Source organism: Drosophila biarmipes, chromosome 2L (assembly GCF_025231255.1).
Source record: "Drosophila biarmipes strain raj3 chromosome 2L, RU_DBia_V1.1, whole genome shotgun sequence".
Taxonomy (NCBI): domain Eukaryota; kingdom Metazoa; phylum Arthropoda; class Insecta; order Diptera; family Drosophilidae; genus Drosophila; species Drosophila biarmipes.
In genome coordinates this window covers 19,224,327-19,241,010 of record NC_066612.1, presented here as the reverse complement: position 1 = coordinate 19,241,010, position 16,684 = coordinate 19,224,327, and the positions used below count along the sequence as shown (strand labels likewise).

Sequence of the window (16,684 nt, the reverse complement as noted above, 5' to 3'; positions counted from 1 at the left end):
GGCGGCAGATCGTTATTTTCAAAAACAATCTGGTTCTGTATCCGCTCCTTTAACATATAGTTTATGATGAATCATGGTATTAGTACTAGTACTTGTAGAATTGCGAAGGAACGTACGATATATGTACAATTAAAGCTTACTCCAATAAGCTTTATTCTTAAAATGGAATGAAGTCCACACCTGATTTTAAATGTTTTTAAAAACCTAGATGTTGATTAGGTATCATAGTGGGGGTGAGCGAATGGAACGGTATACATAGCTAGCTTATGAAGTTCTCAGAGGGTATCCATTTTTTCGTTTCAATTGTCTCTCCATTTCCTTGATCACTTTGATTCACATGCTCTTCAGAAGGATTTTTTGCATGATGTATTATACAGCTGTATTATTTAATAACAGTACATAATTAACGTTCTGTATTTCCTTATTGACTTTAAAGATTGTGAGTTCGCTTCGAGCGAGCGAAGAACGTTATCAATCCGCTTCTCGTTAAGTAATTGCACTCGATTAACCTTCTTTATCAATGGGATTTGTTTAACAGCTCATATCTGGGCCAGCAAAAACCGCAGCCGCTTGCACTCAAAAAATAAATCCAAAGCCAATTAAGACAATCAATCGCAAAGCGACCCATAACGAAGTGAACCGACTGGAATACTGCAAGCGCCAGCCTGCTACTGGTACCAACCACCCACCAAAGCACCTCGCACCGAAGGCCCCCAAACCAACCACCTCCACGACCACCACCACCCTGTCCACAAATGTCTTCGTGCATTGTTAAATCGGCTTATGATCAGGGAAAAGTACGTTGATTCCACATGTTACTCGTATATCATTTCGGCAGTCGGCGAGGTATTTTCAAACGGTAAACATATGCACGCAATCCGATTTTCCAGCGGTGGATTAACTTGGAACAGTCTAAACCGCGGCTGGGAAGTAATTATCCAAAGGTAATTTGCCTATGTGGGGAGGGGTGACGCTGAAGAATAACGATTTTTACCATTTCAGAGGGTCAACTATCGAAGGGGATTATTCAAAAAATTGATTCCCTTTAGAAAATGAGTTTGGTGCGACCTCTTAAGCCCGCCCTCCAAGACATATGCATCAGGGAGTTGAACGAGGTGCCCCAGCGGGTGTCCCAGGACATCGAGGCTCTGCGAGAATGGGTCTTGAAGCAACCGCATCTGCGGGCCTGCACCGACGACCAGTTCCTGCTCGCCTTTCTGCGCGGGACCAAGTTCAGTCTGGAGCGAGCCAAAGAGAAGTTTGATCGGTTCTATACGCTACAGGGATCCATTCCCGAGGTCTTCAATGACCGTCGACTGGCCACCGACCCGCAGGTCCTAGATATAATAAGGATGGGGTAGGTGTCCTTTCGACAGAGTCTCAGGTTATTTGTTATTACCCACATCCCTTACAGAGTTCTCCTCCAAATTCCCATGGATGCGGACGATCCGGGACCTCGCGTGACCATCATTCGGGCTGGTTCCTACGACACCAGCAAATACAAGTTCCAGGACATAATACGCGTAGGTTCCATGTTCGGTGAGATCATGATGTTCGAGGACGATAATGCCACAGTCAGCGGTTATGTGGAGATTATGGATATGTCGGGGGTTACGGGAACCCACCTCTTCGCCCTCCAGCCGCAGTTGCTGAGCAAGTTTTCCTCCTATGCGGATGAGGCCATGCCGACGCGCCAGAAGGGCATTCACTTTATCAATGTTCCTGCGGCCTTCGAAACTGGGTTCAACTCGCTAAGATCCTTTTTCCCGGCCAAAATCAAGAGCCGGGTGGGTACAAACACACCTTAAGATCCCCTCCCATTTGAACTATAAACAATTCTACTTTAGATCTCGGTGAGCTCCGACCCGGCGGCTATATTCGACATAGTGCGCCGTGAATACCTACCTAAGGAGTACGGAGGAACAAGGGGCAGCATGCAGGACATAAGCCACACCATGGAGGCGAAACTCACCAGTTATGGACCCTACTTTCAGGAGTCCCAAAGTTTTGGCGCGAATAACAAGTTGCGCGAGTTTGGGGATAGTGTCCGGAAGAATCATCGATCCTCCTTTGGGGCTGTGGGGTCCTTTCGAAAACTGGAAATCGACTGAAGCCCACCAGCACTAACTAATCAATGTCAACTGCGCAGATACCTTAATCTTATCTGGAAAAGCAGGCAGTCGCAATTCCAAACATATCGAGTTGTAGATTATCCAATATATAAAATCCCTCGGGAGGTTTGTGGAAAACTGGTGAGCCATAACCACAAAGCGCCAGAATATGTGATCTGTGACATTTTCAGGAGAACACTATGCATATTCGTTAAAATAGACACCTATTATAAATATATGTTTTTAGTTTTGTTAATAAATTGTACTCTATTAATTAAATTAACCATGTTTTACCAAGAATTTTATAAGGAGGTTATGTTGCAAGCTTCCTATATGAGATACATGAATTTTGCATTAGGGTATTGGGAACGTTATGCTTTTGATCGGATGTAGGTTAGTACTACCACCTAGAGTTATAATACCGCTTTAAGTTTATCAAGATCAGATCTACATAACCCATGTCTGTCATACATCTTGTAATATGACTTAGTATGACCTGTTGGTAAAGCTACCGTAGAATTAGGCGAATACCCCTAACGGGCCACAATTTTGGATTCGATAGTCGATAACCCAAAGCTTTTACGGTCCAAATTGATAGTATGTTTTCATCATAGGAAGCAACAGCTTTAACTTTATACCACTCATCGGAATACAGGGCCTTCTATACTGCCGGTTATCCTAATCCTGTCCTGGAATGGCGTGCATAGACACTCTCAATGATGACTGTCTGCTGTAAGTGGCCTACAAATCCAGAGTAGACCTTCCCATATCAGATGATTAGTAAAATTGTAGAGTACCTGAATCTGGACGAGCAACTGCAGCTATGGAAGAGTTCGGAGCCCTCATCCCGCCTGAGATCGGTCCTTTCGTACACCTGGCGGCACCAGACAGATCACTCCGTGGACCAGGAAACCTTCGCGGGAAATCCCGACGTCCTGGAAGAGTTCCTGGAGGCGATCCACTTGTCTGTGGAGGAACTCACGCTCCGGTACTTGAACATGGATCAACTTGGACGGTGGGAGAGCCACACCTTTCCCAACGCACGGGAACTGACCTACATGGGGGATGAGAGCAGTGAGCTGGAGGGTGACGCCGACATTGCCATTCTGGTGAAGTGCTTTCCCCTGCTGGAGGCCATTGGTCTGAGCGGAAACTGCAGTGGTCAGTACATCAGTCGGTGGAGGCATCTTCGCCGACTTGATCTCCAGCTGTGCTGGTACTTGAGCACCCAGTTCTTCGAGGAAATCTGCCAGAACTTGCGGCTGCAGACCCTGAGCATCCAATGGCACAAAGCCGAGGAAGATGCCTATGTGCGGGCCATCAGTTCGTTGCAGGAACTGGAGGAGCTGGAGCTGGACATCGTCCACCTGGGCACTGACAACACCAGCAAACTACTGCGCCTACCAAAGTTGAGAAAGCTCCTGCTGCACAACTTCGAGCAGATGGACGAACTGATATCGGACATTGGTCGTCTAAGGGGTCAGGATGTGGTGACCGCTGCTTTCAGCGACAATATCTGGATGATGCGAACCGAGGTGTTGGCCAAGTTCCAAAACCTCCGTTGCCTGACCCTCGTCGATGATGAAGGCTGTGCCGCCGTTGACTTCCGCCCGATAATAAACTGCTTTCCTCTCCTAGAGCAACTGCATCTAGAGAACTCTCGAATTTGGTTAAATGCCGACGGTATATGGGACGTGGTGCTTGCCTGTCCCCGACTCAGGATCTTCAGCATGTCCAACCACGTTCTGTACGACGATTTCTTCGCCTTTAGCAAGTCAACCATGAGCCGTGCCTTGAATCAGCGGAAGGAGCCCTTAATCATGCATTTTTATAAAACTTCCAAAGAAGCTCTGGTACGTTCATTACTGATTACGACAAATCTGTATTTTAAAGCTCATCTTCTACCCCAGATTGCCCAGCACTTTAAACATCCAAAACTTATAGTTTCCTACAATCCGACGAATAGTATTGATTCACAATTGCCAGGCGAATGCATAGAGCTTGAATTTATACAGCAAGACACGTGACCCGCGGTTAGGTTTTAATTTTTGGAATGTAAAATTGTGTTATTTACTTGACCTTCCGTCTTTAGAACTTGTATTCCGATGCGATGCAAAATTATTAGTACGGTTGTTGTACTTATTTAGTACATTACATTAAATCAGTTGAAAGATATTCGCTTAATAAAGAGGCTAATAAAATTTGTAATATAATTATTTTCTATTTATTTCCAAAAAGTTATTAATTAAATTTACTTGTTTTTGGATATACTATAAATATATTCAAAATTTTGCCTTGCAGAAGAAATCTAACAATCAGTTCTTACTCCATACTATGCCGAAGTCTTCATTAAATAATAATTATTGATTAATAAAATTAAGGTTCTCTCCACCCGTTGCAAGATAAAAACAGCTTGGCTTTGGGTTTTTGTAATTGTTTAATTTCTTTGAATTTTCTTGGATATCAATCACCATTCAGTCAGGAGTTTTCTTAGTCGTTGATGTTGATGGATTCTCCTGAGATCCCTGTTAGCGGAATCGCTTTGATAGGCCGACCCAACCCGCCCCGACCCGACCTTTCGATAATCATGATTAATAAATATATTTGAACTAGTTTTGAGTCTAATATACTTGGTAGGACTTGGTTACACGGAAGAACCCCTTCCCTCAGACCTCGCTGTAGGGTCGCGAGTTCGCGCTTCGTCCCGACAAAATTGGCGGAGGACTCGGCGGTGGACTGAAGTCCGTCTCCGTGTCGTTGTAGTTGTAGCGACTGTCCGATGGGGATAGCGAGCGATATGTGCGCGGCGAGTGGTTGTAGGAGTCACGATGGCGGCGACCCCAGCTTCCGCTGTGCCGGCGGCGACGGTCCACACCCCTCTCGTCCTCATCATCGTCGTCGTAGTCATCGTAGTCGCTGTAGTCCGAGTACCGGTCTCGATCCCGATCGCCTCGGCTCGATGGCGGGGGCGAACGCATGCGTCCCAGAGGCGGAGGACGTGCCCCGCCCGCTGCAGTGGGCGGCAGGAATGGCGGCGGCAGACCCATGAACGGAGAGAAGGGTGCCGCCAGGAATGGCAGTGGATTTGGCATGTTCAGCAGTGGTGAACCCGGCAAGGGAAGCGGCGACGGAGCCGTCTTCAATTCCGCGCCCAGGACAGGCGCTCCGTTGGCCACGATGGCCTCCATGACGCCAGGATCACCGGCAACGCCTCCTCCGCTGGCCATGGTAGTCAGCTTGCGCCTCAGGCCGGCGGCCTCGGCCAGCGCCTCTTCGCAACGGCGCTCGGACTGGCGCGCCGCCAGCCAGGACTCATGAGCGCGGTTCTCCAGCGTGCCCATCTGGGCCTTGTGTGAGGCTATCTGTGCCTCGATCTCGGCTCGCAGCTCATCGTTCTGAGATCTGCGAATGGAATACTTTTTAAATGGTTCTTACAACTTGGCCGTTTGGTTTCCATACTTGAGAGTTTGAATTTCATTCTTCATAAGCGTCTGGGTCTCCACTGTGCTGGCATTCTCCCCCTGATGTTGCAGCCATTTGGTCTCCTGCAGACTCAGTTCTCTGAAATTGTTACAGAAAATGAATTAAATTTCTTACATAAGTCTCTTTTCGACAACCCACTTCTTAAGCTCGTTCTCCTTCTCGCGGAAGTAACCCGACAGGACTTCGAGGCGCGTCTGGGCTTCCAACTTGTCGCGCTCTGATTGGTTGAAGTCCTGCTTCAGCTGCTCCACATCTGAACATGACTGCTGCAGCTGGCTCTCCAGCCGCTGCCTATGGGCAACTTCCTGCTCCACCTTTGCCTGCAGCTCGACGAACTTTTTATGGGCTGCGTTTAGCTCTCCGCGCGTCTTCGCTGAGGTGATCAGTTCCTGGATATTGAAGTTGGCATCCTTCTTGACTGCCTTTAGGCAATCCTCGAGCGCTTCGATCTTCGCCAGACTGGTCTGCAGATCGCCGTGTTCCCGCTCCCACTTGGCGGTCAAATCGAGAATTTGGTTTTGTAACTTTTGCATTTCGTAATTGCGTGCCTCCAGGGCCTTGGCCAACTCCAACTCGGTCTCGGCCTGGATTTCCTCGAGACGTGATTGCAGCTTTGACTTTTCTATATCCAACTCGTAGTTGTCCTCTTGCAAGGCCTTTAGTTCGCTGGTGAGGCGCGTAGTGGCCTCCGTAAAGGAGTATTGCAGTTCGCTGTTCTCGCGACTCTTCTCCGCCAGACTCGAGTTGATCTCGATGATGATTTCTGGTATAGTAAATTGCAATATAGTAAGATTCTCTTCTTAGCAAAATAGTCATATTCAAGAGAGAATATGGCGTATACTCACTTTCTTGCTCATTAAGCTGCCGCTGCAGTTCATCAACGGTGTTCATGAAGGCCTCATCGCCATTCTGGCTGCTCAGCACCTCCGACAGCATTTTATTCAGCTCCAAGCCAGCCTCAGCGGCGTTATCCAGATCCTTGTAACGAAAAGGACTTGTATAATAGCACCTCAAATGATTGATTTCTTGGACCTACCCTTTCCAGCGAGCTAACTTGCTCCTGCAGCTTGGCCTTCTCATAAAGCTCCGATTCCAGCTGCTTCTTAAGGTCAGCGACCATGTCGTTGGAGCCAAAGGAGTTGTCCTCTATGCCGGCCAACTTGGTTCGCGCGGTCGTAAGCTCGTGCGTAATGATCACGTTCTCCTGGTGGGAGGCCAGCAAACTGCGCTCCAAGTGGTTCAGTTTCGCGAGAAGGGCTCCCTCCCGGCTGCTATTGCAGAAGCAGTAGTAGCCAAACATAAAGAACAGGGAGGAAGCAGCCGCAATAATCACACAAAGTAAAAGTTGGCTGTGATCCACTATTTTCCCGGCCATTACTTCTGCAAAGTTATCAAGAGATATGGACCGATGGCACTGCTCATCGTTGGTTTGAAACCGAGCACAGTAACCATCCACTTCGACAGCAGCATGGTCTACAAAATACGAAGAAAGTAAGAAATAAGTGTTAAGTGTTTCTTATAAATTAGGAGAGATCTTTTAAGTTAAGCAAAAGTATTTAAGCTTCAGAGCTGGCCTTCTTTTACTAAAGAGTTTGCTCAGCTGTTTGTGAAATTGATTTACCAACACAGTATTATTTACCCACTGGGACAAATGTGAACATTATGACGGACTTACCTTCTGGTTTCTTTTGAGATGATGCCACCTCAGCCATGCCTGGATAGAGAATTCGGTGCAGCTCATCGCTGGTATCCGATGGGCCAGCCTGTGGCTCCTTTCCGATGAAATTGTTCACGGTGTCCACAATAGTGGCAAAGAGACCACCGCCTACGCCATCCTCTTTGATGGGCACCTCAGACGTGGGACTAGCTGTGGCGGGCAGAGCTACTGGCTCCACGGATCCGACTCCCGCGCGTTCATAATCAGTCGGAGATGCCTGTGTGGACTCCTCGTGGACTACTCCATGGGGGGACTCATCATCCGGGGTAGGAGTGGTTTGCTCTGCACTTGATGCGTAATTAAAGGCACTTTCTGTGGGTTGATGATGGTGATGCTCTGTCTGTTGGTTTTTGTAGTAGTCATTCGGGTTATCGAACACGTCTTTGGACTGCTCTGCTTCCTCACTTGATCGCTGCTGCTGTTCTGCTAACTCTTGCAATCCCTTCTGCTGCTCTGCCTCCGCTTGTAACCTTTTCTGCTGCTCTTCTTCCTCTTGTAACTTTTTTAGCTGCTCTTCTTCCTCTTGTAATCTTTTCAGCTCTGATTCCTCCTGCAATCTCTTTTGCTGCTCTGCTTCCTCTTGTAACCTTTTCTGCTGCTCAGCTTCCTCTTGCAACCTTTTTTGCTGATCCGCTTCTTCCTGTAACCTCTTTTGCTCCGCCTCATCAATTAATTTTTGCTTATGCTGCTGCTCTTGCAATTGCTTATAGTAATCGTTGGGATTCTCAAAGTTGTTCTTTTCGAAAAGAGGCGGTAATCCAACAGATTCCGCTCTTGGCGGAGGCTCTTCTATGGCAGGAGCAGTTGACCTGGTCACTGACTCGGAATGCGCTTTTGGTCCCTCCTCAGATTGAGCTACAACGGGGTCAGCAATGTTATCTTTTGCAGGCGCAGCTTGGATCTCAGGAGAAAGCGTAGCTGTTTCCTCCTTAACTTCATCTTTAACAATGGGAAGTGGTGACTCAGGCACCTTTTCAGTGATTTTCCCCACGGACAGAGAATATAAGGTCTTTGAATCCACGATGGGATCCTGTTCTGCCTGGACAGCTTCCTTCAGTTCCGCCTGTTTTTCTGTTGACGCCTCGCTTAGAGGCTCAGTGGGTAAAATGTCTTCAGGATCGGCTGGAACCAAGGGTTTTACTACTTCCTGCGACGGTACCTTCACATCCACCTGCTTTTCTTCAGGCCCTATTTTTGCGCCCTCCAACTGATCAGTCGCGTTCTTTTGCTCAACCGAAAGCGGGCTCAGTTCAATCGATTCGTTAATTGACTTCTTATCGTTCGCTTTTTCTGTGATCGATTTGTTATCATCAGTACCTTGTTTGAAGTCGTCATCGTCGTCGTTGTCGTCTTCGTCTGCCTCGTCATCCCCGTAGTCAAAATCATCAGTGTCTTCAAGTTCAGCGTTGATGGCCTGCGGCAGTGGACTTGGCTTCTGAGCTCCGGCGGCAGGCAGCTCTTCCGTAGCTCCCTCCTGCGGTTTACTGGGCTCAGTACCAGACGCCTGTGGCTCTTTCGTGTCAACAGCTGCCGAGGCGGATTCAGATTTTGTTGCTTCTTGAGGCTCCTCTGCCTTCTCTGGAACAATGTTGGTCTCGGTGACAGCTGGGATTATCTCCAGGGGCAGCTCAGTGCCTTCCACCAGCTGCACCGGGGCTTTGGAAGAAGCCGTAGGATCAGGAACCTGCTGATCCTTCAGTTTGTCCTGCTCCACCACTATTGAATCCACGGTAACGTCGAGTGGTGACGTTGTGGTCGTTGCCAAGTCATCGGCTAACTCAGAGGCGTTGAGCACGGGCTGCAGCGGCGTTTCCACAGTCTGGTCTGGTGGACTGCCAGGTCCCAGCACTGGTACCTCGAACTTAAGGTCCTTATCCCGCACCAGGACCTTCTTCTCCATGATGAACTCCTTGTTGGCATAGCCGCGCCGCCCGTTGATGTCGACGCCCCACAGCTGCTTGTTGGAGCCGGCGCTCTTGGACAAGACACGGATTGGGGAGTTGATCTTGAAGGATATCAGCCCCTCGCCGCCGGCAGCATAGCTGATCTTAGCAATGCCCGTCGAGATGATTTCTGAAAGCGGAAAAACCCATCCGAATGCCCCATTAGTTATGCAATTTCAAAAGACATGGAACCATCAGGGGTCCAAGGTTGTCTTGTTGTCTGGCCCAAGATTACAACTTACGTTCACATTTCGGGTCAGCGCACAGTCGCTTGTCGGAGAGAGCGGCCCACGTCAAAGTTGGAAGACAGCAGATCGCCAGGGCCGCGAACAGGGCCAAGTCACTCAGCTGGGGCTGCATTTTCGCTTTCTCGTTGGCCAGCCGCATTTTGCATTGTCTTGGGGCTCAGTGGACAGGTGAAAGTAACTTATTTCGCTGCAGCTTCTATTTTTTGTGTATAAAAATGGGTTCACTTTCAGCTGAGTTGGCTTTTCATGGGAGCTGTGTTATCGGTTGTAGTATCGATAGTATCGAAGGTAGCTGTGCTGCGGGTCACTCGATTTTTTCCACAATCGACTCATCGCCTTGTATTAATTTGAGATGCCGTCTTTGAGATTGATACTTACATTATATATATTGTATTTTATTGTCGAGATAAAGTCTGCTACTATGGCATAGCTTGTTATGTGCTAAACTACAAAAGAACACAAATTCGGCAAAGTTGTTTACATTAGACGAGACAACGATAGGAGTAATTTCGGTAAGCGACTATCGACAGCTCGTGAGTCCAGGGAGTCGGGCAGCTGAGTCCAAATATGGAACTGGTTCCTTAAGCCGGATAACTCCCAAATGAACCGAAGTTTTAAATACAAAAAATTTGAGTGGCTTTTGGAGAAGAGAGGCTTGGAAAATCTGAATATGCAAGGGTATAAAAAGTGCAAAAACAGCGGGTGAAGTGGGTTTTTTTTGCGAAACTTAATTTAAGTTAGTGAAGTTCCTAGCCAATGAGTGATAAACAAAAATACTTGTTGATGTGAGTGTAGTTAAAATTGTAAAACTTGTAGAATATTCCGGAGAGAATAAGTCTGAATGGGTATCCAATTGGCCAGTTATCCCCGAGCGCCACAAGTTTGTATTCGAGCCTATATTGTATTTATCAACAAAAATTAAATAAAGAAACAACAACTAACCGTTTCGAAAACTGAGAAAGGTATAAAAAAAACGAAAGAGCAGAGTTGGGAGATGTGTCCGAGGGATGGTAGGGAATGCACTCATGGTTGGGAGGCACTCGAAGGACTACGATTAGAGCCGTGTGGGCCAGTCAAGATGTTCCAAACTCCGTTGTAAAAATTGCTGCGTAGGTAACTTTTTTGGTTTTTCCCCTCCCTGGGACATTCGACGGCTAGCCGGCAACTACACTGCGCGAAAAGTAGGACACGACAGGCACAATGCGAACACATTCAGGGTATTCTCTAAACTGTTCAATATCTAATTTGTTGAAAATTCTACAAAAAATCTCAGCAACTTGGGGACGACCCTTAAAGTTCCCCGTTGAATTTTCAACTTTAAAATATCAAATGTTTTATAAACTGTTTGTCAATTTTGTCAAATTGCCAGGCTGCGTTTTCCATAACTATGTTTAAAATTTAGGAAAGAGTCGAAAATAAGCAAAAAACATAACTATTACAATGCTAACAGGCAGCATCCTATCAGATATCCTTTACTTGCATATTTTATACGATTGCAACAGTACAAGTGAACAGAGTTACTCTCTTACTTTTAGTCGAGAACAACAACACCTCTGGTTTTCAGGGAATCCCCTGATTTTAACGTTGGTATAAAGGTAACCCTGGCCAAAGCGCTAAACTAACATCGGTAAAACATCGATGTAAAGGCTTAGTATTCCACCCACCAATAATTCGTCATTTTTAAAGAACATCAACGCATCTTGCTATAGCTTTGCGTTCCTAACACTTTCCACACATTTTATCTTTCTCGCTTCCTCTTCGAAAGTGGAGATTCTCTGTTCAAATTAGTTCTCCTTGAAATAACCAAAACTATTATTATTATTAAAAAAATTACGGTACGGAAATGATTTCCGTGTGTTGAAACAATAAATCGCTAAAGCGGAATTTTGACGCCGAAGTGAAAGCCCCCTCTGAGTGAAGTCCCCCCTCGAGAGTCGGCAAAACCCTCAACATTTCAAAAAATTGTAAATATATCGTTGCATCCATCCATCCATTTATGTTTCTCCTCCTCTATTTATAACTTATCGATAGGCAACGGCGTCGACGTTTCGCCAGCTCCCCCTCGGCCGATGCTCTGCCGCTGTTAGATTTCGATGCATCTTAGTAGCGATGTTAAAATCTAACAGTGACACTTACGTTTGCTTACGGTCGCTTACATTTTCATACGTTTGCTTACGGTCGCTTACGTTCAAACGAAAAAAAAACACCATCGATAAGCAACGTTGTTGTCGTTTCGCGGCTCCATTGGAGGAAATTTTTTAAATACAGTAAATAGAATTGAGTGCGAAGAGAGCCCCTTCGAATAATAGCGTCTCTTGTTTTCCCAAAATCGAATGTCTGCGGTGGGCGGGTAAAGACAAGATAGGTGCGTGAGTGTGGAAAACTTCAGCCCAGTGACCTTGAAAACTGAAGTTTGTTTTTTCTCCTCCTACACTGCTGCCGACATTTAAACGCGCAAAAGTGCGGCTTGCTATTCTGGAAGCGGAAATTTGGCAAAACTAAATTCCAACCAAAGGCTCGCGTATTGGATTCCAATTTCAATGTGTTGTTCTCTTACGAGGTGTACGCCGAGGGTTTCCTCTGACATCATTTCGTTGGCATACCATACAAGAGGGGCAAAGAGAGCAGCGGCTGGTTTTGCGTGATTTGTCCGATAATCTAAATAATAATTAAAAACGTGCAATTAAAACAAACAACTAGTGCGAGCATCAATTAACAAGCAACGTGAATGTGTACACAAACTTATTGTTTTGATGTTGTATGTTTCGGGCGATTTAAGGGAGAGTGAGCGAGAGTGAAAAGAGCACAAGTGGATGGGTTGCCAGACTGTTGGGAGAGTTAAGAGTGGTTCACACGTCGCCATTTTTCAGCTTGTAAAGTATTTATGTGGACATTTTAATGCGTAAACAAGTGCTTTCTTCATCACTGATTTGTTTCAACTGATTGAAATTAAAGACTGGTTGCAGTGCCACGTTTAAACGTAACTGACTTAAACTTAGGAGCACACAAGCTCTGTGCTTCTCGCATTGCAACACATTTTCTGATGTGCGGGTTTAACATGACCTATTTAAGTTACAGGTATTCGTGAATTTCTCAGCATAGTCCCTTATCATCAACTCGCCTGGCAACAGTCCGGCAACGCCACTCGTTGGCCAGCACGAAAATGCGCAACTCGGTTTCTATTTCTATCTTTCGCATTTTCAACGTCTTTGTGATCGGTTGTTGTTGGGTGCGGATGCCTAAACGTTGGTAGCTGAATGCTAGGCTGAATGGAGCACGGCTCGGTTAAATGCCCAATTAAACGCCACTTCTGCTGACTGGCAGCTCACACGAAAATCCTTCGGACAAAGTTGTATAACAAAAAAGCAAGGGAAGAGATTGAAAATGTGCCATGTCGGAGTGCTTTAAAACAACATCTAATTGTGTGAAAACAACAGATACAAACTACGCAACGCGGAAATCGCAGGAAAACTGCGAACACAACAACAGCAACTCTGTGTCCTCCCAACCAACGCACAACGACATGCGTGACGTAATTGATGTATTTATTCTAAAACAAAATTCGAGGAAAATCGAGCAGCAGCGTGCAATTGTTTGTCCCTTTCGACTGCCTGTAATTACCAATTGCAATTTGCCTTTTAATTTGTGTTTTGCATGCAACAGGGCGCGTGTTATTCCCCCACACACGAACACATAGGCGCAAGCACACACAACACAACACACACATTCGTACGAGGCGCGTGAGAGAAAGGCAACCTGGTGAGGTAAACAAAAATGCGAAAAGTGCAGAGGGGAAAAACGATAACAAACAACAATCGCAAACAGTCTGGCGACTGGCTTTTCTCGCTTTTCCCTCTTCATCTTTTCGCTCTCTCCTCTCTGCCTCTCTTCTATGGCCAGGCAAACAAAAACAATAACAATTAGGTAATGTTTTTTATGCCATTCTCTTATGCTCTCTTGCTTCGCCCAGAGAGCGTGTTGTGTGTGTGCTCTGCTCAGAGTCTCTTTTTAATATTTGTTTTCCTCTTGTTTTCAAACTTAACATTGCACAGTGGGGTAGCGAGAATCCCACCGTACCACTTTTGTCCTCGATCAGTCACCAACACTTTTAGGTTGAAGTTATTTTTTTCAACTACTCTAAAATCTGAATGTTTTGTAAGGCATTTGAAACGAAATACCCCTTTTAATTGTACTTTTAAAAAAATCAAATAATTACTAATTTTTGGGTTGAAACTATAGCGATGAGAAGCCCAAGCTTCAATAAAATAACTCGAAAAAAACGGCAAATACGCAGGAAGTCTAAAGAATATATAGTGATTTAACAGAGTGAAATAATAAAAGTGTTTCATCAGCACGAAACACTTTTAGGCTCATTACTAAAATAATATAAAATAACTAAAAATATAAATATAACAATAATGAAAATAATATATAATTTAATATAAAAATACAATATTACAAAAAAATGCGTAGAAAAAATATATCGAATTTATGGCCCCATCAGTGGCTGTCAGTTCCACAGTGCGTTTGTGGCGGTGGAAATTTTCGAGCGGAAAATTTTTTGTGTTTTGTAAACTGGCCCCCGCCTGATTATTCGATGCGTTTGACAAATTCGAACACTACTTTATCGCCTTTCAAACTGTAGGCGAACGGCATACAAAACACTCAGAATGCTTATTTGATTCAAAGTAATCTTAATTTGTTATTCATTTTGCAGTGCTGAAATAAATACATATTTGATAAAAAGCTCTCCAAAAATGTAAGCGGGAAGCGCACGTTCGGAGCACAAATAACAAACAAATAAGCGAGAAACAAACGATATCAAGGGTGTGTACAAAAAGTGATTTAAATGTAAAGCATAAAAAATAAATAACAAATTCGAGATATTCTGCAACGAGCGACAAACTTGAAAACGACAGCAGCAATCGAAAACGCCTAGCAACAATGTTGCACAACAATCGCGACAATGCAGAGCCAAAGACAACAGCAACCACAGCCGATGGCAATGGAACGGAGCCAACAATTGCACTCGCAGCGCACTTTGCAACATCTGCTGCCGCAGCAGGGGCAGAGCCATCAGCTGGTGTAAAGGAAATAAAAGCAACAGCTGAGGGTCAACCGCCGCCGCCGCCGCTGCCGCAGCCGCCGACACCAACGACCACAGCTGTGGCAGAGCAGCGGACGGAACTGGCAGAACCAGCTGACGCGGCTGCTGCGGCTGCTGCGCCTTCGAATGCCGCTGCTGCCGCAGAATCGCCCGCATTCGATGCCCAGATGCGAACGCAGCAACGCCAGAAGATCAAGATATACCACGATGCCAAGCAGACGGCGGTATGGCGCACCGATTCCCTGGCCTCCAATCCCGGCTCTACCATGTGCCCGGATTTCGTGGGCTCCGGAGTCGGAGGCAGTGGAGGCGGAGGGACTGCAGCACCCATGGGCCTGCCCATGAGGGGCATCATCCTATCGACGGCACCCAGCCTGCTGCAGCGGAAATCCTCGGACAGCTCGCTCACCTCGTCCATCGCCCGCCGCGTCTCGTTTCCGGATAACGAACTGGTCACCGGCTACCTGGAGCCGGCCAATCCTTGGAAGCAAGGTACGTTTTGCAATGGGATACTAGTGAAAGTAACTTAATCCAAGGGTGGGAGGGTAGGAGGATCATATCAAATTGTTTTGCGAGGGTGTAACTCGCTCTTGAGGGAAAACATGTAGAGGGACTTGAGTACACTTCCCCTGAGATTCGCCCGAAATTTTCCTAGATCCCAATGAGAACAAAGGTCGTATGTGTTATCTTCATATCGAATATTGCTAGTACTAGTATTACCCAATGTATTTGTTCGATATCGTAAGAACTATTTTGTATGACTTTTATGGGATCATAAATGGTTGACCGAAAAAGTCAATTTTGACTAACTGAATAGCTTGTTAGCTATATCACCAGAAACAATATTGGAATCACATTGATTCTGGAAGTTTGAATTCGGATTTTTTATTACTTTGCAAAAGGTAACAATAAAATATCAGAAGCTTGCTACGAATAATGGTCCACCAGCACTAGAAACAAGTGACTTAAGCTTGTAAGACTGGGCGTTGCTGCGGAAACTGGAGCTTTAATTTTCATGTGCACAGCGTTTAGTTGCCTATTTGTCATTCTACAAACCCACTGGGATTCGTGCTTTCGATCTTATCATAGGCGGTGAAACTCAAACACGGAAGCGGAACTCGAGACACATTGGCCGCTTCCACTTCACTTCCTGTAAATTCGTTCAATTAAAGCAATATATTTTTACGCATGTAATGCGGGCGCAAGAAGGATCCGAGAGATCTGTCAGCCAATATCAAGTGAAATAGATTTTCAAGAGAAGAATGGGAAAGAGATATGGGTGGTTGCCAAGTCGGTTAAATGCGCAGAAATGTTGTGACACCTACGGGGAGGTGAATAGAGAAAGCGCTGCATCCGATAAATGCGTACTACGGAACGACAATAATCCGCTGCTGTTGCCAAGCACAAAGAAACCGGATTGCAGGCGAATTCAGGAAGAGAGCAGGTGCATTCCCAAAGGCAGAGATTTTTCCATAAAATTTGTGTTGGCGGCGCCAACAAAGTGTCAAAAACATGCGCAACAGGTGCTTGACTGAAAATTCTTCTGATTCTTACATTCCCAAATTTATGTTCGCTTTCCATGCATGGGAAAAGTAGTTCTGACTATCAGAACGATTTTCATCTAGTGATCCTTGTGGATTACGGGAATTGGAAACATTTTCTGACCATTAAAAACAAACAGGCATTTTGTTTTTATTTATAATTACGACTCTCTCACTTAAACTCATAGCTACTCCACTCCATAGAATATTTTCATACTTGGTCTTTGTGCACAATAACTAGGTAAACAATAAATAATACACATATATCTTTGGGTTGTTGCTTATCCTAATAGCAACGAAAAGATACCTATGACAAATCGCAATTACTTTGTTTTGAAGAGTTTTCAATTTGTTTTCAATCCCCGGCCGTTAAATCGTCTGCCTCACCAAAATTCGATGTGTGCTATTGCTTTGAAGCTTCCTTTGATTTTGTTGTTTGTTATTTTCACGTCAGCGATAACAGAAATTGCTGATAAGATACGGTTTCGTTCGTTTTTCGTGCTTTTTGTTGCTCTGCCTTTCCAGCTTGCTCCA

The 16,684-nt window shown here is 45.5% G+C and overlaps 4 protein-coding genes across 15 annotated transcripts in view; 3 read left to right on the top strand and 1 right to left on the bottom strand.

Annotated features, from left to right (window-relative positions):
• Positions 1–709: 709 nt before the first annotated feature.
• On the top strand, positions 710–2,390 carry LOC108033426 (retinol-binding protein pinta). Its single transcript, XM_017107748.3, has 4 exons — positions 710–944; positions 1,003–1,357; positions 1,415–1,787; positions 1,848–2,390. Exons 2-4 carry the CDS (start codon positions 1,053–1,055, stop codon positions 2,109–2,111), a joined length of 942 nt encoding a protein of 313 aa, XP_016963237.1. The 5' UTR covers positions 710–944; positions 1,003–1,052; the 3' UTR covers positions 2,112–2,390.
• Positions 2,391–2,680: 290 nt separating this feature from the next.
• On the top strand, positions 2,681–4,324 carry LOC108033845 (uncharacterized). 2 transcript variants are annotated; one of them, XM_017108475.3, is made up of 3 exons: positions 2,681–2,843; positions 2,893–3,964; positions 4,022–4,324. In XM_017108475.3, exons 1-3 carry the CDS (start codon positions 2,806–2,808, stop codon positions 4,136–4,138), a joined length of 1,227 nt encoding a protein of 408 aa, XP_016963964.1. In that variant the 5' UTR covers positions 2,681–2,805; the 3' UTR covers positions 4,139–4,324. The 2 variants fall into 2 exon arrangements, with proteins under 2 accessions (XP_016963964.1, XP_043950312.1); XM_044094377.2 differs by having other exon boundaries at positions 2,699–2,843; positions 2,904–3,964.
• Positions 4,325–4,529: 205 nt separating this feature from the next.
• LOC108033844 (transport and Golgi organization protein 1) lies at positions 4,530–9,872 on the bottom strand. Of its 3 annotated transcripts, none has more exons than XM_050885374.1 (8): positions 9,497–9,872; positions 7,929–9,384; positions 7,270–7,898; positions 6,631–7,067; positions 6,440–6,572; positions 5,733–6,357; positions 5,571–5,672; positions 4,530–5,513 (listed from the first exon to the last, which is right to left on the bottom strand). In XM_050885374.1, the coding sequence occupies exons 1-8, from the start codon at positions 9,639–9,641 to the stop codon at positions 4,778–4,780; spliced, it is 4,263 nt and encodes a 1,420-aa protein (XP_050741331.1). In that variant the 5' UTR covers positions 9,642–9,872; the 3' UTR covers positions 4,530–4,777. The 3 variants fall into 3 exon arrangements, with proteins under 3 accessions (XP_050741331.1, XP_016963962.1, XP_050741330.1); XM_017108473.3 differs by having other exon boundaries at positions 4,530–4,686; positions 4,742–5,513; positions 7,270–9,384; positions 9,497–9,868; XM_050885373.1 differs by having other exon boundaries at positions 7,270–9,384; positions 9,497–9,867.
• Positions 9,873–11,688: 1,816 nt separating this feature from the next.
• LOC108033763 (mucin-19) overlaps positions 11,689–16,684 on the top strand; it is a 35,543-nt gene continuing 30,547 nt past the window's right edge. The window contains exons 1-2 of one of the 9 annotated variants that reach the window (XM_017108343.3): positions 11,689–11,769; positions 14,220–15,101. In XM_017108343.3, coding sequence (XP_016963832.3) covers positions 14,447–15,101 — 655 coding nt within the window. In that variant the 5' untranslated portion in view covers positions 11,689–11,769; positions 14,220–14,446. The other 8 variants (XM_017108346.3, XM_050885372.1, XM_017108345.3 and 5 more) reach the window with 8 other exon arrangements.

What these genes read in the sequence shown, in the direction of transcription:
- LOC108033845 (XM_017108475.3), top strand. Translation starts at nt 2,806, where the DNA reads ATGGCGTGCATAGACACTCTCAATGATGACTGTCTGCT. An exon ending in CTCAATGATGACTGTCTGCT is followed by an intron (nt 2,844 to 2,892) that starts GTAAGTGGCCTA and finishes TCAGATGATTAG; the next exon opens with TAAAATTGTAGAGTACCTGA. An exon ending in AAACTTCCAAAGAAGCTCTG is followed by an intron (nt 3,965 to 4,021) that starts GTACGTTCATTA and finishes CTTCTACCCCAG; the next exon opens with ATTGCCCAGCACTTTAAACA.
- LOC108033844 (XM_017108473.3), bottom strand. Translation starts at nt 9,641, where the DNA reads ATGCGGCTGGCCAACGAGAAAGCGAAAATGCAGCCCCAGCTGAGTGAC. An exon ending in ATCTCAAAAGAAACCAGAAG is followed by an intron (nt 7,068 to 7,269) that starts GTAAGTCCGTCA and finishes CGTATTTTGTAG; the next exon opens with ACCATGCTGCTGTCGAAGTG. An exon ending in GCAGCTTAATGAGCAAGAAA is followed by an intron (nt 6,358 to 6,439) that starts GTGAGTATACGC and finishes TTACTATACCAG; the next exon opens with AAATCATCATCGAGATCAAC.
- LOC108033426 (XM_017107748.3), top strand. Translation starts at nt 1,053, where the DNA reads ATGAGTTTGGTGCGACCTCTTAAGCCCGCCCTCCAAGACATATGCATC. An exon ending in CTAGATATAATAAGGATGGG is followed by an intron (nt 1,358 to 1,414) that starts GTAGGTGTCCTT and finishes CATCCCTTACAG; the next exon opens with AGTTCTCCTCCAAATTCCCA. An exon ending in CGGCCAAAATCAAGAGCCGG is followed by an intron (nt 1,788 to 1,847) that starts GTGGGTACAAAC and finishes ATTCTACTTTAG; the next exon opens with ATCTCGGTGAGCTCCGACCC.